Source organism: Notechis scutatus, chromosome 1 (assembly GCF_049901735.1).
Source record: "Notechis scutatus isolate UNSWTSFEM ecotype Mainland chromosome 1, rNotScu1.2, whole genome shotgun sequence".
In the NCBI taxonomy this organism is placed as follows: Eukaryota; Metazoa; Chordata; class Lepidosauria; order Squamata; family Elapidae; genus Notechis; species Notechis scutatus.
The window spans coordinates 299,461,583-299,487,052 of record NC_142009.1 but is presented as its reverse complement, the minus strand read 5'-3'; the positions used below and the strand labels follow the sequence as shown (position 1 = coordinate 299,487,052).

Genomic DNA, 25,470 nt, shown 5'->3' with positions numbered 1-25,470 from the left:
GCAGTAATGATGAAGTGTTTAGCTCACTTTTAATCTTTGATCTTCCATAGGCTGTACTGAAATCTCAATCTGGGTCAGGGATCATCAGAATACTACTCCCCCTCCCCGCTTTTTTTGGATTTGAAGAAAAGAGACAGATGGGAAAAGAGAACAAATAAAGACTACAAATATATGAACTAAAAATGGATAAAAGCAGATAACTGCTGCAGATTTTTCACAGATGAGATTACTACTTTTGTTTTGCATTGGTTTTGACTTTGTTGTTTCAAGGGTTGGTTTCTTGAGAATCCATTTCAAGGATTTAGAGAGACATTTGCGAATTGTTTTTTCTTTTGTTTTTATTAATTTTGTTTGGAAAATTGTTTATGTTTGTATTTTACTTTCGGATTTTCTTCCATGTTTTTCGCTGTTGAATTTTTGACACTAATGTATGACAGTCTTCAACATGAGATCCTCTTCATTGCTTTATATGTATGAATGTAGATATGTATATTAACAACAATAAAGTGCGTCTCATGTTGAAGATAGGGATTAGGTGGACAATGCAGCCTGAAATGGGCAAAGGATGTCCTGGAACACCTTCCTGTCTCCCTGTAGAATTCTCTATTTAGAAGCTCAGCATAGGTAAATACATTTGGGTTCTAGATTCCTGTTGCATGGTGCTGCAGTATACACAGCACACAGTTCTACAAATTGCATTCATTTTTAACAACTTGTTTGCGAAACAGCTTTTTAGGTCATGAAAGTGATTTCAGCTACCTAATGGCATAACATTTTTTTAAAGCTTGGAAGTAGTGCAATGAAGAGGAATGTAGTAAAAGAGATGCATTATTGATGTAAAACAGATTTTTTTTTCCAGAAGCACCATCTGGGCATTTCACATTTGAAGTATTTCTGCAAGCATATGTAAACTGGCAAGTGAAATTTAAATCAGATGCCAGATCATTACATTTGCCAATTCTAAATTTCAAGAAGCAAAGAGATGGTGTAGAATGGGCATTGGTAGAAGTTACTGTGAACACCCTTTCTATCTATGCTGCGAGAGAGCCCAGGATGGGTTGACTCCTTCCTATGACATCATAGCTGAGTCTGTACTAAGATATAAAAGCCAGCCCCCCGGAGAGACCCCAGCTTTGGTGAAGATACTTGACAGACTGAAAGGTGTCTCTGAAAGCCCAAAATAAATACAGAAATATGTCTTACCCTCTCCGGACGAATCAAGGGAGGGGCTGGGCTCTCTCGCAGCATAGATAGAAAGGGCATTCACAGTAACTTCTACCAACGCCCACTCTCCTCCATGCTGCATCAAGAGCCCAGGATGGGACATACCAAAGCTTGCACGTCCACGGGCGGGTCCTTGTCTGGCTCATCACACCGACTGTGGAACCACTCGTTGAAGCACCCATCTGCCGAAGGCTGCAGTCGCTGAGGCAAAAGCATCCAGATGGTAGTGTCTGATGAAAGGAGACGGGGATGTCCACGTGGCCGCACAACAAATCTCCTCCAAGGATGCTTGGGTCACCCAGGCAGCAGAAGTGGCCGCACTTCTGGTAGAGTGCGCCGTCACACCTCGGGGAACCGGAAGGGCCACAGCTTTGTAGGCCTGCTCAATGCAAGACCTGACCCACCTGCTAATAGTAGGAGAAGAGGCCTCGTGCCCCAAGTGAGAAGGGAAAAGGGAAACAAGGCTTCCGACTTCCTGAAGGAGGAAGTGCGCTTAATGTATATTCTAAGAGCCCTTCTTACGTCTAGCGTGTGCCACTGCCGCTCTAAGTCATGATGCGGGAGAGGACAGAAGTCAGGCAAAACAATGTCCTGGGACCTGTGAAACTAGGTGTTAACCTTCGGAATAAATGAGGGGTCCAGACGAAGAACAACCCTATCATCGTGAAAGGAACAAAGGTCCTGTCTGATGGAAAGAGCAGCAAGCTCGGAAACCCTCCTGGCAGAAGTGATGGCAACAAGAAACACTACCTTCAGAGTCAGGAAATGGAGAGACACTGTTCTAAGGGGTTCAAAGGGGGGCTTTATAAGGGCATTAAGGACCAAATGAAGGTCCCAGGAAGGATACCTGTGAACCACCGGAGGGTGCAGGTTGGAAGCCCCTTTCAAAAACCTTCTGACTGAAGTGTGATGGGATAAGGAAGGAAGCGATCCCCATGAAAGGACTGAGGAGAGGGCCACAACCTGCCTGCATAAGGTGTTGGGGGGCCAAACCTTTCACCAACCCATGCTGAAGGAAGCTAAGAACTTCTGCCAACTGGGCTGAAGCAGGAGAAAGACCCTCCCTGAGGTACCATCGGGAAAAAGCCTTCTAGGTGGCATCATAGATGCGCCTTTGAGAAGGTTTGCGAGAAGCCAGGATAGAAGCCAGCTCTGCTGGCTGGAGAATTCTGGGAGTTGAAGTCCACAAGTCTTAAAGTTGCCAAGGTTGGAGACCTCTGCCTTAGGGTATAAATGGCCCCTGGGCTTACAGAATGGCCGCTCACCTTGTGGTGGAAGGCTTGAAAGATGGCTGCTGACTACAGGAAAACAGCCTCCAAGATTGAAGAATCACTCCTTAGGCTATACAGAGCCCCGAGCAGTCAGCAAGGGAAAAACACAGCAACCAGCTACATGATCAGCTGGCTTGAGCTCTTATCAGTTTGCCAATCGTGTTTACGATCCCTCCAAACTGTTGGCGTGGGGGAGGTTTGCAGACGCTGCCCAGCTTGCCTGCACAGAGCTCTGTAAAGCTGCTCCCAATGTTGCAAGAGAGAGAGAGAGAGACAGAGACAGAGACAGAGACAGAGACAGAGACAGAGACCTGCTCTCCTGGGAGCTGCTTGAAGAGAGGAAAAAAGTACTGAAGATTGCTGGTGATTGCTATCTAACAGAACGCTTTCAGAGACACAGCTACTGACTGAAAGGAGCTGAGTCAAAAGCTGGGGTCTCTCCCGGGGGCTGGCTTTTATATCTTAGTACAGACTCAGCTATGACATCATAGGAAGGAGTCAACCCATCCTGGGCTCTCGATGCAGCATGGAGGAGAATACTGTCTTAATAGAAGAACTTAATCTTGTGAAAAACAGCCAGAGAAAATGCACCGCAACCTGAGGCTGGTTAGCCTGCAAAGATGCACACTTTATTACTATTACTAAGACTCATATAATAAATCTTTTTCCCATTGATACACTTTTATATAAAACAATTATTTAAAAAAAATACATGCTGAAGTTGTATTTCCCAAATTGATTGTATATGGGTTAAGCATTCTGGGTTATACTTTTTATTAATATGCCATTTCTTTCCTTGGACAACCAAAGTAGCAAAGTACATCTGAAGGGAACTAGTTTGGGGAGAGCTGCCTGAAAGAATAACATATCCTACTGTGAATACTTTTATTGTTGTTGCAGCAGTAGGGGAGCTAAATTGTTTTACACCTTGGTAGATGATAGTATCTGCAGTAAAAAAAAACCTCATCTTTGTTACACCTTATTTGAGTGATTATGTTTTTACAGAGCATCCTGATTACTGAAAGTATCCATTGGGTGATAGATGAAAGGGAAACTTCCACCAAAGTCTTGGGATAGAATTGAAAGGTTATTTTAGATTATTCAAAGTAATTAATGAGAAGCTGTCCATGTGTATATTTTCTGTAAAAAATTGCAATATCAATGGTGCATTGATCTATTGTAGATCTATCCTCTATAAATCATGCCAGGTCATCTGTCAGGAATTTCCCAGTTTCAGCCAGTCCATCAGCAAAGCAACATATAGTTAATAGGGTATACTCATTACTCAGATAGTAATGTAGGAGATGTATACCAAGGGATATCAGGAAAGAAGCCCACCAGTCAATATTTTTTATAAAGGGTAGGGTTCGGTCACTTTCCTGTACTTCAGTTGATTTACTATGGTAGTTTCAAGATCTCTCACTGAGGTACAGGGGGGCATGGAGGATTACTATACCCAGTCTCATTGAAGAGGCTGGGAGATAAGGAAACAAGCTATAAAATGTGCTACAAATTCCTATTTGGTAGCTGGAATCCTAGCCTCCAATTGTTGGTCAATCAACTGGATTTTTATTGTGAAAAGTAACTTAATATATCAGCCTTAAGGGCTATTTTTGTAATTCTCCCTTGACAGAAATGCATTCTTGGTCAAAACATCAAGGGATATCACTGGATCTTCTCCTAGCCCAAGGGGGAGATTTTAGGAATGATTTGGTGTTTATAAGATCTTGAAACACAACTAGAGCCTCTGTTGGCTCTAGGGTTGATAGCAGATGCTGCCAGAATTTGGAGAATTCATAGGGGACATTTAATCCTGTGGCTAATTTGAAAACCATGGCTCCCAACATTAGTTGAATGGGATAGTTACAGTCCAGGTGGAACAATAAATGCTCAATCTGGCTTTTAATGTGTCTTATTAAGTAAATCCCATGATGTCAACATAGAGTTGATGATGCATAACCTCTGGGTATCCCAATATGTGAATTTTCTCTCAGTAACATCATTCACAACACCCATTTAATCTGCAGAACTGAAGGCCCCTAAGTGCCGAGTGTTTCCAATTCCCTGGAAACTCTTTTATTATTATGGCTTGTTATTACCCATATATCCTTCAGAGAAGAAGAATAACAGAATAATGGGACAAGAGAGTTGGAAAACCATAAAGGTCTTCTGCTCAAGCAAGATATCTTATACCATTTCAGATGAATCTCTTTCTAAAAATCTTCCACTGATGAAGCACCCATAACTTCTGAAGGCAAGCTATTAACACTGATTAAGTGTCCCAACTGCCAGGAAATTTTCCTTCTTTCTAGTCTGGATCTCTTTCTAGTCTAGACCCAGGAGAGATCTAGTTTGGGTGTCGGCAACCCTTCGGGCAAACCTCTTCTCCCTCCTTCTCCTCTCGCGACTCTCTGGCCTGCTGTGGCAGGGTCGGGAGGGTGCGCACACATGGGAAGACGTTCAAGCGAGCGCCAAAGCACAGCAAAGGCACACGCAGAGCGGCCAGAGAAGAGTCGCTTAAGAAGAGTCTCCCCGCACATGTGCACCCTCCCGGCCCTACCACAGCCCGCCAGAGGGTTGCAAAAGAAGGAGGGGAGGAGGAGGATTGCCTGAAGGGAAGCCTCCGTTGCGGCTGGTGATCATTCCTCAGCCAGCCAAGATTTCCCCCAAAAAAAGAAGAAATAAAAGGAGTAGCGGAGAGCCCCAAGGAGAGCTTGCTGGCTTGGTCCAGCCACGGCTTTCCGAGAGAGATGGGGAGAGAGACAGACAGACAGACACAGACATAGACATACACACAGAGAGAGATACAGAGAGAGGGGAAGATAGGGAGAGGGAGAGAGAGATACAGAGATACAGAGAGAGATACAAAGAGAGAGGGGAAGGGGGGAGAGAGATACAGAGAGTGGGGGAGAAGGGCAGTCTCTCAAATCCTTTTATGCTCCTGTCATCCCTCCTTCCCTCCGTTGGTTGTTCGGTGTTGCTGCATTGAGGAGTGATGGCAGGAGGCACAAATGTGGATTCGGATTTGCCATTTGCATCTGAGGTCGATGAGGAAGAGACGTCTCCAGAGGACAGCGGAGTGCATGAGTCTACAGATGGGCTTGTGAGCAGAGAACTGCCATCTACTGGGGATACTGGGGATATTCTCAAAAATGTACAAAGAGTTACTAGACCTAAACTACGCAGAGACATGGAGTGGGAGGCACGGAAAACTGTTCGGCCCAAGATGAGGGACAAAAGGAGGAGTGATTTGGAGCTCCAGGAGGAGTGTGGGGGACGAGGTATTCGTGGAAAACCCCCTGCCTTTTCACCTCTCAATGCTGGAGTATTTGAGAAGTGGAGGGAAAGGACGATAGTTGAAGAAGATGCCTGGAGTACCTCCACCTCCAGTTTGGGAGCCAGTACTATAGAACTATTGTGCATGAAATATGGAGATCTAAGTATACAGGACCCCAGCCCAAAGAGTAGATGGGAGAGGTCAGGAGCTCGTACTGATGATACCTCCTATTTCAGTTCTATCCCTAGAGAAGGAAAGAACGTAATAGTAAAAGGACTGGAAGTGACTTTACACTTGGGTTTGATGCGTCATTAGCTGATGTAGTCGGGCCATCAGAACACAGGACAGGAGGTACCAAGCATATGTCATCAAGTTTTGTTCGAGGGGATTCACCATCTCGCCGTATACAGCAGGAGGGTTCCTGGGGTCATCGGGATGTCTGGCCAGTGGCCACAACGCATGGTGTGGGGACCACCACCATTGCAAACTACATTTGACGGTAACCCAGACCATATCACACTGTTCCTAAGCCAAGTGGTCAATCACCTAGAATTATATGCCTCTTGCTATCCATCACAATGGTCCATAGTGGTAGCTATCACGGGGGTTTTAACTGAGGATGCAGTGGACTGGGTCGCGGAATTACATAGTGAACGGGCCAGAGAATTGATAGATGTAAACCTTTTTTTGGACTCACTCCGCAATCATTTTGAGGACAGGTCTCACGTCCACCAAACCGAGGGAGCTATCATGGCGTTGAAGCAAGATGGGAGACCAGCAACTGAGTATGTACGGGAATTCCGACGTTTAGCTGGGAAGTTAAGGTCCTGGCCTGAGTGTCTGCTGGTCTGGGAATTGTGTGCTGGGTTGGATCGTAGTTTAAGACAGGCTTGTCTATATACAGGAGTCCCTCAACAATTGACAGAATGGTACAGAACTGGTTGAATTGGATGTCGGACTGAGGGAGTTCAGAACCAAGCCTGAACCAATCCAAAAAGTCTCTAAGCTGATCTTGGTGTTATGGGAGGTCGGAGCAGGCAAGGAGATGGTCCACCAGGTGGTAGGGGACAACCAGCTATTAGGTGTTTCAGATATAACCTAATAGGACATTGGACATTGGAATGCCCCGAGTTTGCCAATGAGTGTATGAAAAAAAACGGCAAAGGCACCTGTTGGAGCAGTGACAAAATTCAGCTTTAGGAAACAGGAAATTGGTGCCGAAAAATTGCAAGGACTAACTCTAAAACCGAAGGGAGAAGCATCACCATCAAGACAACATCAATTGGAGGGACGGAGTCAACCCAGGGTTGTTTCAGGGTTGTATGATAGTGGTGAGGAAAGCCATGTCGATACTATGGTGAGTGCTCCAGTACGTCCTTTTGTGATACCAGTGGTATTGGAAGGCGTGAACACAGGACTGAGGGGTAGACTGATAGACACGGGCTGTCAGGTGTCTTATTAGCCAACGAGTGGTGGATGAATTGAACTTACGGGTGGAACAGTTGCTTACACCAATGAATTTCGAGCAGGTGGATGGGTCCCTGCTTGGTGGATCCCCAGCAATGATGATGACTACTCCTGTTAAAGTAGAAATTGGAACTCATTGGGAACATCTACGGTTTATTGTTGTCCCACATATGCGCGAGGCACTGATATTAGGACTTGTATGGTTGGATAAGTGGAAGCCCACTATATGGTGGGAAGGTGGTTGCCGTCATTTACGACTTGCAGTAGGACCAAAAACCCCTCAGTCAGATCCAGGGGAATCCACACCGAATACACGGAAAGAGTTAGCAACCACCATAGTTGAACACCCAAATCTCCCCGATCCGATTGAGTATCAGGATTTAGCAAAGGTATTCAGTGAAGAGGAGTGTGAAATCTTACCCCCACACCGCAAAATGGACTGTGCTATAGAATTAATCCCAGGAGTGAAATTACCTAAGCCCCGTATGTATGCTATGACTCCCAAGGAGATGAGGAATTATTTGGATAAAAACCTAGCTCGCAGCTTCATACAACCTGGAAGATCACATATAACAGCCCCGGTGTTATTTAGGGAGAAAAAGGATGGAACTTTGCGCTTGTGTGTGGATTTTAAAGGGCTTAACGCTGTATGTGTGGAAAATGTACATCCTCTACCATTAATTAGCGAATTATTGGCCACCTTAGCTACCGGAAAAGTCTTCACGAAGTTAGATCTGCGTGAAGCATATTACAGGGTATGTATCAAACAAGGAGACAAATGGAAAACTACCTTCAACTGTCCCCTGGGTAGTTTCCATTTGAAGGTGATGCATTTTGGGTTTCAGGATGCTCCCGCGGTATTCATGCAGCTAATCAATGAGGTGCTGCATGAACATTTATATCAGGGAGTACTCGTTTATTTAGACGACATCCTAATTTACACGCAGACTTTGGAAGAACATGTACAGTTAGTATGAAGTGTATTTAAAAAGTTATTAGATGCTAAATTATATGTGAAATTGTCAAAATGTGAATTTCATTGTAATAAATTAGATTATCTTGGGTATAGTATTTCCAGTGATGGTTTGGAAATGGATCCCAACAAGGTGACTGCTGTCTTGGGATGGGAAATCCCACAAACGTGTAAACAATTGCAGAGTTTCCTTTGCGAATTTTTATAGGCAGTTTGTGCCACAATTCACTAGCATTGAGTTGCCATTAATGGAACTGCTACAAACGAAGAATCAGAAAACAAAGCCAACACCCGGTCAAAAAATTGAGTGGTCCACAAAGTGTCAACAAGCATTTGACAATCTGAAGGCATTATTTTCCCAGGCACCAATTCTCACACATCCTGATCCCATGAAACAATATGTTGTTCAAGCAGATGCCAGCGACGTAGCTGTCAGAGCTGTCCTTTTACAACTAAATCAACAAGGAATGTTGCAACCCTGTGTTTATACTTCCCGTAAATTCACCCCAAGAGAGAGGATGGACAATTTGGAAAAAGGAAACGTTTGCGGTGAAGTGGGCATTACATACATGGAGACATCTGTTAGAAGGCACAAAATAAGTTTTTGAAGTTTGGACAGATCACAAGAATTTGGAGGCTTTACAAAAGCCCCCCCCCCCATTTATTTCCCAAACAGGTTAGATGAGCTATGTATTTCAAGCGATTTAATTTTCATCTGTGCCACGTACCAGGGGGCCGAAATTTCATGGAGGATGCCCTGTCTCATTTACCTCAATACAACATGACCTGAGATGTGATTGTTCGGCCTCTCATATCAGATACCATACCCAGAAACATGGGACAAGCCATATGATTAAAGGATGTAAAGCAGGATATGTTATGAGAAGCCACTCAAACAGATAAATGGATTATCAGTAATGCTGTCTTGGGTTCCTATAGAGATAATTTGGCATGGAAAGGAAACAAGATTTATGTACCAGAGAAATGTAGGAATTATATTTTGGAAAAGTGTCACGATGACAAACAGGCCGGACATTTCGGGTTTTTAAAAACCTTGCATTTAGCTCGATGACAATTTTGGTGGCCAAAGATGAGGTTCAACATAGAGCAGCATGTAAAAAAAAAAGTCATGTCTGTGCGATGTCAAAACCAAGACTGGGTAAGCCATTAGGGTTGTTACAAACAGTATCTGAACCACAACATTTTATTGTGGAGTTACCAAACAGTAATGGTCATACAGTTATATGGACTGTCATCGACTTATTCTCGAAACAGGCACATTTTGTACCTTGTAAGGGTTTACCATCAGCTAAGACCTTAGCCAATATGTTTATACTACAGGTTTACCGATTACATGGAACCCCTCGACGAGTAATTTCTGATAGAGGAGTACAGTTCACTGCACAATTCTGGAGAGCATTCCTCCGCTTGTTGGGGTCATCTCAGGGATTAAGTTCAGCCTATCATCCAAGCACAAATGGCGCAGCAGAAAAAGTGAATGCTATGGTAGAAAGATACTTAAGATCATATGTGTCTTACCAACAACAGGAATGGGCGGAATTGTTACCGTTTTCAGAAGTCGCATATAATAACACGGTATACAGTAGTATAGGATACAGTCCATTTTATGTGGTGAATGGCCTGGAATTTAGCCCATTACCGGATTTTACTTGTCACCCCAACGACCCAATTAGTGTCCAAGAATGGGCACAACGGGTACAGGCTAGTTGGGTACATGTCAGAAAAGCTCTGGATAAAACAGCGATGGATTATAAAACATATGCCGACAAGAAGCGGCAAGACCATAAACCTTTTCAGGTTGGAGATAGAGTATACCTTTCAACAAAATATATTAAGCTGAAATTGAACAGTAAGAAATTAGGACCCAAATACTTGGGCCCATTCTCAATTACAAGAATCATTAACCCTGTCACGGTCGAGTTAAAGTTACCATCAATGTTGGGTCGTATACACCCAGTGTTTCATATCAGTTTATTGAAAACCACTGACTCCCAAAATGAAGCACCTGAAATAGAAAAAAGAAACCACTGATCAAATATGGATCAAATTGAAATAGATAGAATCCTCGACTCCTGCAAAAGAAGGAATAATATCGAATATTTAGAACGCTGGAAAGGATATCCGGTGTCAGAGGCGTCCTGGGTGAAGGCATCTGATGTATATGCAGATCGTTTAGTGCGTCATTTCCATAATACCCCAACAAACCTGGGCCCACATTGTAATTAGATTAACTATCATAGATGTCACTAACACTGATGTTTTTACTGTGTTGGAGGCGGATTCCTGGTAGAGGGGGCCGCCTGTCACCTCCCCATGGCATGCTGGAGCCGTGACACTGAGCATTCCGCTGCGTCTGAGTATTCTACCGTGGTAGGAAGCACCTGCCAGCCGACCGACACCAGTTCGGAATTGCCGATGGAGATGGACGACGAGTCCTGATGATGTCAGATGCTTAACTATCACATGTTGCAGGCAGTTATCGGCAGAGCGATGAACATGCTAACCATTAAAATAATGACCTCAGGGGGTGAATATACACTGGGAGGGCACAGGGGAGTTGGTGGGATATGGAGAGTGTGCTGTGGCGAGGGTATGGTAAAGGCAGGTGGATAATTAACAGAAGAATGCAGAAGAATGTATCGAGGATTACATAGTGACCGGAAATTAAGCGTTAGCGTTCACTGGATGGTGGATAAAGTCATTACATTATTATCTGATGTATAACTACAGCTCTGGCTGCGAGATGCTCCAGAGCTGACTTTACTATCATTTTTGATGCTTGTTGTTACCCGAACCTGGAATAATATATTGACGAATAAAGACTTTTCTACTTGCAGTGGAGCTTTGTTTCCCTTTCTTTCTGGACTTCGGCTGAACAGCTGAGAGGCAGAGAGATATAGAGAGGGGAGAGATGGGGAGGGACACATAGGGTTTTGTGGCTGGGTAGGTGTGGCTAGGAGATCATGTGACTGGGAGTGAGTGACATCGAGTTGGCCATGCCCACCCAGGTTTTATGGCTCCCAGTATTTTTTTCCCCTGTGGGAAACTGGTCCAAATGGCTCTTTGAGTGTTTAAGGTTGCAGACCCCGGTCTACTTTCATCCATTGCTGGATGGTCTAATTTTCATCCATTGCTTCTTGTTCTATCTTCAGGTGCTTTTGAGAAAAGTTTGACCCCCTCTTCTTTGTGGCAGCCCCGTAGATATTGGAACATTGCTATTATGTTGCTTCTATTCCTTTTTTCATTAAACTATACATATCCAATCCTGTAGTCTTTCTTCATATGTTTTGGCTTCCAGTTCTCTAATCATTTTTATGCTGTACTTTGCACTCTTTCTAGAATGCATCTGTTTTACACTGTAGTGACTAAAACTTGGTGCAATATTCCACATGTGGTCTTCCTAGACACTATAAAGTGGTACTTGTGGTACTAACACAAGACATACTGGCCAAAGCAGGAGAAGAGTGCACATCACTAAAATCACCTGCCGCTATTTGGACTAAATTTGAGTATTCCCAATGGATTTAGAGCTGTAGTTTTTCAGGTTATCCCAGAAGACATTGGTGAAGCAGAGCCAAGAATGAGTTAAATATTAACAATGCTCATGAAATTTAGACTTTCTGGATAGATAAATTATTTAAAATATCTTAAGTTCAACAATAGAGTTGACTAAAATTTGTGTAGTTATAACATTTTAAAATGATAAATGATGTGGCCAAAAGTATGGGGACCCTTTGACTTTTCCCAAATAATCCCAATTTGCTCTGAAATAAGTTGAAACTAACACACATAAATGTCATCCATCATTCTTTGTTCCATAGTCCATAGAGCAGAGACTTTGCTTTTCCATCCCTGGACATAGTTCCAAGAGAAAAACAAACCCCAGATTGAATTGGAAGAATAGTTTCAATGATTGAGCAAGAAAATAAATCAGAAAAAATCCTGGCTAATCTCCAAAATCAAGATACCACAATATAAAGTTACACTATACATTTTCCATCTGTCTTAAAGTTAGCTTCTATGGTGGAAGACCCCACTTTTGATAGACACAAAAGATCCACATTGAAGTTGACAAAACACAGTTCTTCTGAGAGACTGATTTTTGGACAGACAAAATAAAATTAGAACTATTTAGTAAGTCACAGCAGATATGTTCAAAGAAGAAAAAAACAACACTTTTAAAGAAGAGAATGCCATCTTAATGTGAAACATATAGAAAGTACTATAATGTTATGGGGTTGTTTTGTTGCCTCTGGCACTGAGTGCCTTGAATCTGTGCTAGATACAATGAAATCAGAAGTTATCAAAGCATTCTGGAGCGAAATATAATACCTAGTATTAGAAAGCTCTGTCTCAGTTTCTGGTCATGTGCCCTCCAGCAACATAATGACCCAAAACGTACATTTAAGAGAAGCCAAAAATGGTTGAAAACCAACATTGGATTGTTTTAATGTGGCTTGTTATGAATTCTGATCTGGATCCAATAGACCAATTATGAAAAGAGCTGAAACTTACTGTTGGGAAAAGGAATCCTCTGAACATAAGAAAGCTGAAATCATTTGCTCAAGAATGGGTCAAATTGCCAGATGAGAAGTAAAGTCTCCTTCAAAGCTGCAGAAAGCATTTGATTGTAGTTATTGCCTCAAAAGGATGTGCTACAAAATATTAGGTTAGGGTTATCAATAATTATGTGTTCATGCCATTGGTTTTTTTGTTTACAAGAAAGTTGCATAATACTGATGATTTATATCCCAACTTTTTACCTAGCAGGTGTTCAATAATATTTTTCCATAATACAGGAATTGTATTGTAATGATATAAGAAGATATTTATTTATGCATAATACATATATTTTTTAGCCCATTTGTATGATATATCTTTGTATATGTGCAGTTGAGATTGTTAGAATGTTCGCAATTTAATTTATCTTTGTTTTGAAGATAAAGAAGCCAGTTCTTGTCATCTCTATTTCTAAATTCCAATTTCATTTTGGATTTGAGGAGACCTTAGCTGGCTTTCAGACTTGAAAACATTGGTTGGAAATTACTTTACTGCCGTTTTTCCTCCAAGCTATGCTTTCTAATTCTGTGATACAGAAAAAAACTATTTTGATTTTGTTCAAAACTAGAAAATAGGATATGTATGCCAGGGAGACAATACAAAATTAGACAATGTATTCATAATTGCCGAATCATGATTTAGTTATTAGGAACTTTTAAATGTGTGTGCGTGCCTTTGAATCAGTTTTTACCTCCCAGTGACCACCTGAAGAAGTCCTTGCAGTTTTCTTAGCAAGGTTTTATGAACTGGTTTTCAATTGCCTCCTTCCTAGAGCTGAGTTATTGGCCCAAGATCTTTAGGCTTCATGCCTAAAATTGGACTAGAATTAACAATCACCCAATTTATAGCCTGATGCCTTGACCACTATACCGAACTGAATTACATTATGAACTTGTTATATTTGCTTTAGTCAAATCTCACTGGGTCTTTGTTTCCAGTCCCAGTTTAAGATACAAGTATTAAACAGCAATAGTTATCATGAATGGAAACCCTGGTGCCTGATGGAATGCATATTCTATATTTTCACATCTATTTCCCAAGATTATATTTAGAATCAAGGTTTTAGTATTGTTTTGTGCTTAGGTACAAAAAATGACTACCCAGATGCAGGCCTTATAGTTTACCACCCTGAGTTGCTAGTTCAATATAGGTGACTATATAAATTAAATAAATAAATCACAAAATTAATATCTCTCCGGGAACATATAGAAATATATCCAAAATTAATTAATTTGAAAACAACAATCATTAGTTAATATAGGTAAAGGTAAAGGTTCCCCTCGCACATATGTACTAGTTGTTTCTGGCTCTAGGAGGTGGTGCTCATTTCCGTTGCAAAGCTGAAGAGCCAGCGCTGTCCAAAGACGTCTCTGTGGTCATTTGGCCAGCATGACTAAATGCCGAAGGCGGGCAGAATGCTGTTACCTTCTCACCAAAGTGGTCCCTATTTTTCTACTTGCATTTTTACATGCTTTTGAACTGCTAGGTTGGCAGAAGCTGGAACAAGTAACAGGAGCTCACTCTATTAGGCGGTGTTAGGGATTTAAACTGCAGAACTACCGACCTTTCTGATCGACAAGCTCAGCGTCTTAGCCACTGAACCACTGCTAATGTGCTAATTATCAAATAGAAACATTACAAATATTCCAGCTAATGTTTTTATTGATCTTATTATATATAATACAATTTATTCATTTTAATAAATCTAATTTTTGTTTGTTTGTGTGTATGGTGTAAGCTGCCATGGGAATATCTAAATTAGAAGAGCAGCATCAATAATTTAAAAATAAATGTACAATTGAGCTAGATACCCTTCTGATATTTGTGGTTAGTTTACTTTTAACGTATGTACACCAATGGTTTGTTCAGCAGACCATGGTTATTAAAATCATGGATTAGAATTAACTCTAAATGCAGCCAATTAGACAAGCTTAAAATGAAAATATATGCTTTACGTCAGTGGTTCTCAACCTGTTTGCAGAGTTAAGTCTTGGTGGTCCGTGACCACAAAGAATATTTAAAGGGGGTCCATGGTGAAGAAAAGGTTGAGAACCACTGTGCTCTGAACTTTTTCTTGAATTATTATATAATATTGCAAACAGTGCTATTTGTATATTGCAGTGTTATAAGCTATAGTCCAGATGGAATCCAGCATGCTGATGTTTTAAAAGCAGCTGATATAACGAGGGGAAAGGAAAGAGTTGTCAGATTAAAAGGATCATCAATAAATAACATGTTGGGTTGTGCTCATGCAGTATTGTCCCCATCCTCATATAAATAGGTACCAGATCTAGGATAAACCATATATGTATGTATGTGTGTGTGTGTGTGTGTATATCTCACATATACATATATACATACATCATACATACATATACATACACACACACACACACACACACACACACACACACACACACACACACATGTTCGGGTCTTTTCCCGTGTAAGATTAAGAGTATCTTGGCGACGTTTCGGCGAGGTCCCACTCGCCATCCTCAGGCTGGTGCTTTCGGCTTCGTGCCAGTGCAAACAGTGTGTGATCGGAGCTGCCGTCTCTCTATAAATACTGGTGGTGGGGGCTGGTGTGCTGGGCTGGTTGGCTGCGCTGCTGCCTCTTGATTGGTTGATGGAGTTGATGTTGGTATAATGGGCTGTGTGATGGCCTTGTGAGTTTTGTTGTGGAGATATCCTGGATCTTGTGCTGTAATCTCCTGGGTCGTTTGTTTTGTAGTGATCTTTTTTCCATTAGCCTCTCGTGTTTTAACAGCTTGGGTAATGGGTTGTGTGATGGGCTTGCGAGTTCTTTTGTTGTGGTATCCTGGGTCCTGCGTTGTAATCTACTGGGTCATTTGTGTTTTGATCTCATTTCCATTAGCCGCCTGTGTAGTAACGGCTTGGGTAATGGGTTATGTGATGACCTTGTGAGACTTATTGCTGTGGTATCCTTGGTCTTGTGTTGTGATATCCTGGGTCATTTGCTGTGTTGCAACTTCTTAAGTTCTTGTGGTGTAATTTCCTGAGTTTTCTGATGTGATATCCTGAGCGGGTGGCTATGATGTAGCATTCTGGGTTTTAGTCTGGCTTCGAGTTTGGGGTCTGGGTCTGTGTTCTTGGCATGTGTCAAATTGTTTGGTTTTGGGGTTGGGGGGGTGCGAGAGCTGGCGAGGCAGCCGTGGTCTGTTTTCTGGATGGTGGTTGTCCTTCGTTTATAGGATGGGCTTGGGCCTGGGTCTGATGAGGGGGATTGGCAGTGGTGTCCCGTGTTGTTTTGGGGCTGGTGTTGGCTTTCGTGGCTGGGACTTGTTTGTTGGTGAGGGCTAGCTTCCAGATGTCTGGTAGGCGGGAGGTATCGTCCCATCTATTCATGTTATGGGGGTGTTTCTCTATCTCGATGGCTTCCCTGATTATTCTCTTGCTGGAGTGTTCAGTGTTGGATAGTAATTTATATCCAACTTCCTCACACACCTCAACAGCCTATACCCCAAAATACAATTCACCATGGAAACAGAAGCTAACAATCAACTTCCCTTCCTAGATGTCTTAGTATACAAAAAAATCCAATGGCTCCCTAGGACACACCATCTACCAGAAGAAAACACATACAAACCGCTATCTACACGCACTCTCACACCACCACCCAGCACAGATCAATTCCGTAGCCGAGACACTCATCTCCAGAACAAAATGCTTAGCCGACGAACAACACCTAAAAACTGAACTACACACTCTCAATAACGTACTAATAGCCAATAGATTCCAAAGAAAGAAGATTACCCACCTTATCCAAAAAGAAACCCCAACCAAAAACCAAGACATACCCAACACAGCAGCCACCAAAAGCATCCTAAAAAGAACAGAATTGGCCCTAATTAGAAATGAACTTCACACAAAAAGATTCCTCCTAGACCAAATCAACAAAGATCTCCTCATGCTTCACCTCAGACTCAGCAACAAGATTCACCCCGCACTTTGGGACAAATCCAAAGAACTCGCTGTCTGGAGAGCCGAAACACAGACCACCCTCAAGACAGACACACACACCAACAAACTCAGAAAACTACAACAATGCCAAAAACAAACTCCTCCCCCCCTCACAGCCACACATGAAACAAACAGTGCACAACATCTCAGACAAGATCCTCACTGAAGCCAAAACCAATGTCCTTTCGAAAGGATTCAACTTTGCTGTCGCTCCCAAACACATCCCCACAGAAACCATTATATGCGGAGTTGAAACCAGCCTGACCAAAAGCAACCTTGATGATGCTAACAGAATCAGACTCGAAATCACCAACATCCTCTGCACCAGCAAACCACCCAAAAGCAACTTATCCAAAGAAGAACAAAATGCACTACTTAACCTGAAAGAAGACACCAGCATAATAATCCTACCAGCAGACAAGGGGAACGCGACAGTGGTTATGAACTCATCTGACTACCAAACCAAGTTAACCAACCTACTGCAAGATCCCACATACAAACCCCTAAACACAGACTCCACCACCTACCTAGAAAAAACCACCAGATCCAAAATAAAAGCCTCCCCCATCAGCGAAGAAATCCAGCAAACAATCATACCCAGAGAGAAATCATCCAGATGCCCTAAGCTTTATGGTCTTCCCAAGATACACAAAGAAGGAAACCCACTTAGACCAATAGTCAGCTCCATAGGCTCACCTCTACAAAACCTAGCCAAATTTCTCGCCAAACAACTACAGCCCTATGCAGAATCCATCAACTCACACATAAGAAACTCATTCCAGTTCATTGAGATCATAAAGAAACAAAACTTACAGCCCAGTGACCTACTAGTGAGCTTCGATGTCATATCCCTCTTCACCCAAGTGCCTATAAAAGAAGCCTTGACAGCCATCCAAAACAAATACAACCCCCCAAGAACATCCTAGATCTGACCAACCACTGCCTATCCAATACATACTTCACCTACAACGGACAAAAATACAAACAAATACAAGGAGCACCCATGGGATCACCCCTCTCACCTGCCATCGCAAACCTCTACATGGAACACTTTGAAACACAAGCTCTAGAAAAATATGATCACAAACCCAAACTCTGGCTCAGATACGTAGATGACACCTTCATAATCTGGCCACATGGGAAAGAAAAACTGAACAACTTCCTTACACACCTCAACAGCCTACACCCCAAAATACAATTCACCATGGAAACAGAAGCTAACAATCAACTTCCCTTCCTAGATGTCTTAGTATACAAAAAATCCAATGGCTCCCTAGGACATACCATCTAGCAGACGAAAACACATACAAACCGCTATCTACACGCACTCTCACACCATCACCCAGCACAGATCAATTCCGTAGCCGAGACACTCATCTCCAAAACAAAATGCATAGCCGACGAACAACACCTAAAAACCGAACTACACACTCTCACTAACATACTAACAGCCAATGGATTCCAAAGAAAGAAGATTACCCACCTAATCCAAAAAGAAACCCCAACCAAAATCCAAGACAGAGAACAAGAGAACGGCAAAGCCCTCCTCCCATATATAAAAGGCACTACAGACAAAATCAGCAAGATCCTTCAAAAACACAACATTAAGACAGCATTCTGCACAAATAGAAAAATATCCACCATCCTAAGAAACCCTAAAGACAGAATCAAGTTAGAAAACCAAGGAGTATACGAAATCCCATGCACCGCCTGCCCCACCACATACATTGGACAAACCAACAGAAGAATAAGTGCACGCATTGAAGAACACAAGAACTCAATCAAAAAAGAAGAACCGACCACTTCCCTGGTCCAACACCTCAAAGCCACAGGACATGAGATTGACTTTAAAAATACCAGAACTATTGCCAAAACTGAACACTTCAACAACAGAAAAATCAGAGAAGCCATAGAGATAGAAAAATGCCCACACAGCATGAGTAAATGAGATGATACCTCCCACCTACCAGCCATTTGGAAACCCACCCTCATTAACAAATGAGTACTTAACATGAAGAATGACACCAGACCCATACCCACAAGGGCCACACAAGATGCTACCACCAAACTTCCACCTAGAAAGCAGACTCACACCCACACAGATGATGAGACACGACCACGGACCAGAAGCCATACCGCAGCTGCATCACTACCCGCTTCAAACCCCTCCGACCCATACATGAAGCGAACTGACGCCCACCATGAAGATGTGCCATGACCATGAACGCGAAGGCAAACAACAGGATCACAGCTTACCAGCTCAAATCCCCTGGCAACTAAGACTAACCTGAGCACAACCAAGCCCCCACCTGAACAGAACACACCCCCAGCCAATCAGAACACAGCCAACCCCCCAACCAATCAGAACACAGCCAACCCCCCAACCAATGAGAACACGCCCCCACCTAATCAGAACACAGCCAAGCCCCCACCCAATCAAGTCACACCCCCACTAGCAGTTAAAAGGAAGAAGCAGCTGCAAGCTCACATTACTCCGAGAAGCACAAAGCCGAAGAAACATGCCTGAAGATGATGAATGAGACTTCATCGAAACGTCATCAAGATACTTCAAATTTTATGCAGGAGAAAACCCGAATAACCAAAGATCCACATATACATATACATATACATATACATATACATATATATATATCGCGTTGAAAAGACTGCATCACCTTGCTAATGGAGCAATAAAATACTAACCCTCACAGAACAGTTTATAAGAAGAAAAAAATATTAAGCAAGGTGCTTTTTTCTCAGGTCTGCTGTAATTACTTTTGTCAATTTTATCAACTAGTCAAGTATTTTCTGACTCTATTCATGTTTTGCTAAAGCAGAATTAGGGTGTTTGGTGTTTGCTACCCATTCCTTGGGTTGGGTCCCAGGTTAGTCCTACAGAGATCTGGTCCTGAAATATAGATGTCTTGACCCCTCAATATACCAATACAACCCGGCTAAGATTCTCTGAACTGGAAAATAATTAGTCTTTGCAAGAACATTAATATTGTAGGCCACCCAGACTGATAACAGTCTTAAACACGTTTATCTACCCAAGTTTATTTGGATTATTACTTTTGGAGCTATGGTACTAATCAGACAGTGCAGAAAGTTGATAAGGTTTATGGTAAAGAATGGGATTAATGTCTTCTGGCTGTACAATCAAAACTATTTTATTTCATTGATGGTTAGTGTTCAAAACCACTGTCTCCAATTTTCTTTTAGAATATCCACAACAGAAGTTCAGTCTGAGAAGTTTATTCATTATCCATCTGGACTGTGATTCCTACCTCCCCCCCAGCTAAACAACTTGTGGAGAAAGAGAATTTCCCCCCAAATTAGGGAAGTAGTTTGGTGTAGCGATTAAGGTGCTAGCCTAGAAACTAGAAGATTGTGAGTTGCAGTCCCACTGTAGTCATGGAAAATGCCTGGGTGACTGTGTCAGCCACCATTTCTCAACCCAACGGGTGATTGTTGTTGTGGGGAAAATAGGAGGAGGAAGGAGTATTGGTATGCTCGCCACTTTAAGTTGTTTATCTTTTTTAAAAGGCAGGATAAAAATCTAAACAAGAAGAGCTATTACCATTTTTAATATCAAATAGCATTTGTATCTCCTAAACATTAGCAATGAAGTGCAGCAGGATTTTCTCTGAAATTTATGTCAAAGAATGAGATCTGCTTTCTTTTATGAGCAGGAAGAAATATTCTCGGTGTTCTGAGAAATGTGAAAAATATATTATTTTAAAATTATGATTTTTTTTTTGTATCATCCTCTGCAGAGTATTGGGAAGGGGTCTTTGTGGTGTATAGACCCAGAATATAGACAAAATCTTATCCAGGCTTTGAAAAAGACACCCTATCACCCATATTCCCATGTGTTCAGCACACCTCCAGCATCTCCTCAGGCATATCAAAGGTAAGAAAACTTGAACATATCTTTATATGAACATGGCAAAGTCTGTAAATCAGCTATGTACTGACTTCAGGTTTGCAAGTGAATTCATCTTTTCAAATATGTTAAATCTAGAAGGAATGTATACATGCAATTTTTAAATAAGTAAAATTTAACTAATGTATGATAAGTGGCCAAAGTAGAAATGAGCAACCTGCATCCAATAAATGGCATGTAATGCTCAGACTGATAATTTATTTCCTTCTTTAGTGTTCACTACTGCAAAATCAAGAATCAGACCAATTTTTTAAAATATTTAGCGGTTACCATACCATATAAGCCTTAGAATGTATTTAAAAGAATAAAATAGCTATTGGCCTCACAATTCTAAGATACCTCCGTTCAAAAAGTAGGGAAAAAAACTAGGAAAGTACTGCCCTGCTTGTCCCAAAGGTGCCTTTTCAAAAAAACAACTGGACTTTGTTTTTCCTTGAAGACGTTTTGCATTCTCATCCTCATCCAAGAAGCTTCTTGGATAAGAATGCAGAACATCTTCAAGAAAAAAAAAAATCTAGTTGCCATTAAAAAAACAAACATCTTTGGGACAACCATGACCTGGATTACTAAGAATCTCCATAGACATACTGCCCTGCTTATGACAACTTCTTAGACATAATTAAAAAAAATAAAATGCTGGGGCTTGTAGTCATATCAAGGTTATTCCCACCAATTGATGTTCAGAGTAAGGCTTATTCAGCATTTTTCTTTGAGTGTATCCAACTACCTGAATACATTGAGTAGTCCTCTCAAAACTATATGATAATCAAGAAAAACTAGAGCCTGCCAATCCCAGTCTTGTATGGTTACATTAATTATAAAAAAGTAGGTCCCCACCTGTTGCCAATCCATAGGTATTCTTACAGCCCTACTTTGTACTATAGAATTTCTTACCAGTTTTGATGAAAATCACATGTCCGCTTCAATTAATTACTCTATGTTGCACTGCTTCTGTAATTATTATCAAAAATCTCTGTACTTGTGTTAGAAGCTGTGAAATATAAGAAAAGATTCCAGCTTTTCATGTAATGCTTTCATGAGTGGATAGATTGCTGCCGAATCTTTCTCTCTAATGCTATGTTTGGAAGATTGCCTCATTATAAACTTTGGCTTCCAGGTGATGAAAGTATGCGTTTTGTTTTGTTTTTTAAACTGCTGCTGTTGTGGTTACCTGCTCTGCAAAGCAAATGTGAGCAATTATGTTAGTTGCCATAGTGCATTTCTGTTTGGTAAAAGGGTCAGTCAGGTCTGGTAACTTTAAAATAGCAGGAAATAAAAAACCTTTATGGATCAGTTTGTCGTTTTGTCCTACTGCAGTGGAAAAAAGGTACGGCAGATGTAAAACCTGCCACATTTCAAACCTGCTTGAAAATATGTGATTTGTTATAGGAAGTTTGGAATCCATAAATGCTGTAGCACTTAGCATGATGTTAGATAGTTATAAATAATAAATGTTTTGTGAAAACTGTATAAAATAGAGCCATGGCTTCATTTTTTTCTTATGCACGGACATCAGTTACACAAATGATTGTCTGATAGCAATTTTTGAATGTTTACTAAGATTGAGATTTGGGAGTTCAGTTACACCCTTCAGTTATAATATTCCTTTAAGAAGTGGCAACTTGCAATGTAATTTCATTCTGGTAACTCTAATAAAGTGCCTGAGCATCTCTGCTGAGCCGTGCGTTCCATCACATGGCCCAAACAATCAATCTTCAGGCAGAGATTGGGAAGAACAGCTGGGCTTTTGCAGGCAACGGCTGTATGTCTGCCCTTGCTAGGCGATTAGCGTGATGGTAACCATAGTAACTAGAAGGCCTCCATAGCAACGCATAGCTGAGACAGGTGCAGTTACATCACAAGGCTGTTTGTTGCCTGGCAAAAGGACAGGCCATTAGTACTAAGACATGCACTGTTGCCTTGGTAACAGATAACCTTACATAGAAACTACAGTGGGTTTGAACATTTTATCATCCTGATTAAAAAAAAAGGTGGGGGAGACATTTCATCTTCTTTTCCTTATTTTTAATTTAATTATTAAGAACTCCTTATGTATGGTCATTTGAAGTTACAAAATGTTTTGTTGTAGTAAAAAATGAAAGAATAAAGAACAGCAATTGAAAGTTTTGTATTCAAGTGATAATAACTTAAACATATTAAAATTATAATCTACAGTGTCTTCCTGATCAATGAATTCCATAAGGAAAAAAAACATTTGGTTTATGGTTCATTCTGTATTATTCATGTATGAATTAGGAAGCAGATTCGTTCTCCAAATGTGCTGGAATACAACTCAATAATTCAACTAAATCCAGAGATTCACTGGCTTGCTTGGAATTTTGGTAATTATGAGCTGCTACTGCAGCATTTGGAGGGAACCAGATTGGAGGAAGGCTGAGCTAGTTAAATATTTTGCAAGCATACTGGGTCACATTATATGCTTCAGCAACAATAACCCTCTTCTGCAAAGCTCTTGTTATATGTGCCATTCAAATATTTATTTTGATTTTTTCCCCCATTAAGGGAAGAATACAATTGGACATGCAAGAAAGCTTCAGATAGTCTACAATGAAGGGCCGTTTTGTCTTTGCCAGTGTATTGTAGATATCATATTTGGTGTAATCTCAGTTCTTGGATGCAATAGTGCAATGATGGCGAACCTTTTTGTTGTGGTGTGCCAGCACCCACAGTGCAATGCGCCCCATCCCCCTGCACATGCATGCGTAACATTCCCCTTACCTGCACTGCGCATGCGTGTGCCACCCAGTTGATTTTCAGCCTGTTTGAAGCCTTTTTCGCCCTCCCGGAGGCTCGAGGGAAGCCTCTGCAGCCTCGGGAGGCCGAAAAATGGGCCTTTGGAAATACCGGAAATGCCTGCTTTCAGCCTCTGGAGGGCCTCTGGAGGGCCTCTGGAGCTCGGGGTAAGCTGTTTTTTGCCCTCCCAGGGGCTCGAGGGAAGCCTCTGCAGCCTTTGGAAGCCAAAAAACGGGCCCAAAATGGTCTCCTGAGGCTGCAGAGGCTTCCCTCGAGCCTCTGTGAGCCAAAAACTGCCTCAAATGGGCAGAAAATCAGCTGGGAGGCATGCGCATGAGTAGTGCAGGTAAGTTTTGCTGGGACTCGCATGCCCACACAAATGGCTGTGCATGCCACCTGTGCCATAGATTCGCCATCATGGCAATAGTGTAACAGTAATGGTTTAGAAGCAGTGTATTCCCCCCCTCATCCTACTTGTTCTGAATGTTGTTGCATTCCACTTTTTGTATGGGAAAAGAAGATAATTCGAACAATGTGACTCTCTCCATACAGAGGTTTTCTATGTTTATTTGACTAGGTTTGACAGTAGGTTTCAAAACAGCTTTTTAATTTGTTTCAGAATTACTATCATTGAGACAATTGACATAATGCATTTTATGTCAAAGCAAATACAGCTTTAAAGTTTTTCTGTGGTACAAATAAGCTTACGTACCAACATATTTACATTCTTAAAGAAAACAATGTGATTAAAATCAGTTCAGTTAAGGGATATTTGTTGATGCATTAACCAAACATTAAATTATTGCTTGAAGTTTCTTGGCCAGGCAGATCTGTGGAAATAAAATGTATCAAGTCTGGGTGAAGTTGTCGCTATTCAAGTGGTACCAAAGAGCGAACAGGGACAAGGGTTCTACTCAAACCTGTTTGTTGTACAGAAAGCGTCGGGGTGGGTGGGAGGTGGAGATCAATTCTAGATCTCAAATTACTAAACAGACACATAGTGTGCAAAAGATTCAAGATGCAATACCTACAGTCTATACTAGGGAGCATCCGAGAGGGGGATGTCCTATCAGTAGACCTTACTTACACATACCAATTACCAAGAGGCACCGAAAGTTTCTGCAGTTTTGTTACACAGGAAGTCACTACCAATACAGAGCTCTACCATTCAGCCTGTCCTCAGCACCAAGGACATTCACCAAGGTACTGGCAGTGGTAGCAGCTTATATCAGGACAAAACCCATACACGACATATTAATACAGTCAACATCGACTCTAAGAGCAAAGAGAGACTTAGAAACCACAATACAGACATTACAAGAACATAGATTTTCGGTGAACTTTGAAAAGAGCCACCCAGAACCGACAAGGTGACTACAACACTTAGGAGCAGTAATAGACACCAGCTCCTGTGAGGTTTACCTGTCACAGGAACGACAGAACAGCAAAAGATCCTTGATAAGTCAGGTGGTCACAGCCCCATGGGTGACCCTGGACCTACTGCCACATAGGGAAGATGTTATTGTGCATCTCAATAGTACCTTGGCCCAGGCTGCACGCAAGGACATTGCAGTGGTTCCTATTACCCTACCAGAGAGCAGGCAAGGGCAATGCAGAGACCATGGTGCGGATCCCTCCCAGAGTGAAGCAGTCACTCCAGTGGTGTGAGGTTACAGGCCATGATCAGGGGATGTGGGTTCAAGGAACCCACCCGACTGACCATCACAACAGATGCAAGTTTAGTAGGCTGGGGGGCCCACTGTCAGAACCAAATTACACAGGGAGAGTGGTCTCAGATAGACCTCAAGAACAACATCAACTGGTTAGAGCTCAGGGCAACTCACCTGACCCTAAGGTCTTTCAAGTCAGGAATAGTGGGACAACATGTGTTAATCCTAATGGACAATGTGACCGCAAAGACGCATATCAACAGGTAGGGAGGCACTCATTCCCTAGCACTCATACAAGAAGCAGAACAATTGGGCTGCTGGGT

At 41.9% G+C, this 25,470-nt stretch overlaps 1 protein-coding gene and 1 long non-coding RNA gene across 5 annotated transcripts in view; one reads left to right on the top strand and one right to left on the bottom strand.

Annotated features, from left to right (window-relative positions):
• Window positions 1-21,820, bottom strand: part of LOC148133453 (uncharacterized) — a 45,414-nt gene extending 23,594 nt beyond the window's left edge. For both annotated transcript variants that reach the window (XR_015746822.1, XR_015746821.1), the window contains exons 1-2: window positions 21,618-21,820; window positions 12,749-12,888 (exon numbers count right to left, since the gene is read on the bottom strand). This is a non-coding gene — a long non-coding RNA (uncharacterized LOC148133453). The remainder of the gene's footprint in view (window positions 1-12,748; window positions 12,889-21,617) is intronic.
• The window catches only part of FOXN3 (forkhead box N3), a 202,980-nt gene that overhangs the window by 48,906 nt on the left and 128,604 nt on the right, over window positions 1-25,470 (top strand). For all 3 annotated transcript variants that reach the window (XM_026679167.2, XM_026679166.2, XM_026679165.2), the window contains exon 3: window positions 20,554-20,690. In XM_026679167.2, coding sequence (XP_026534952.1) covers window positions 20,554-20,690 — 137 coding nt within the window. The remainder of the gene's footprint in view (window positions 1-20,553; window positions 20,691-25,470) is intronic.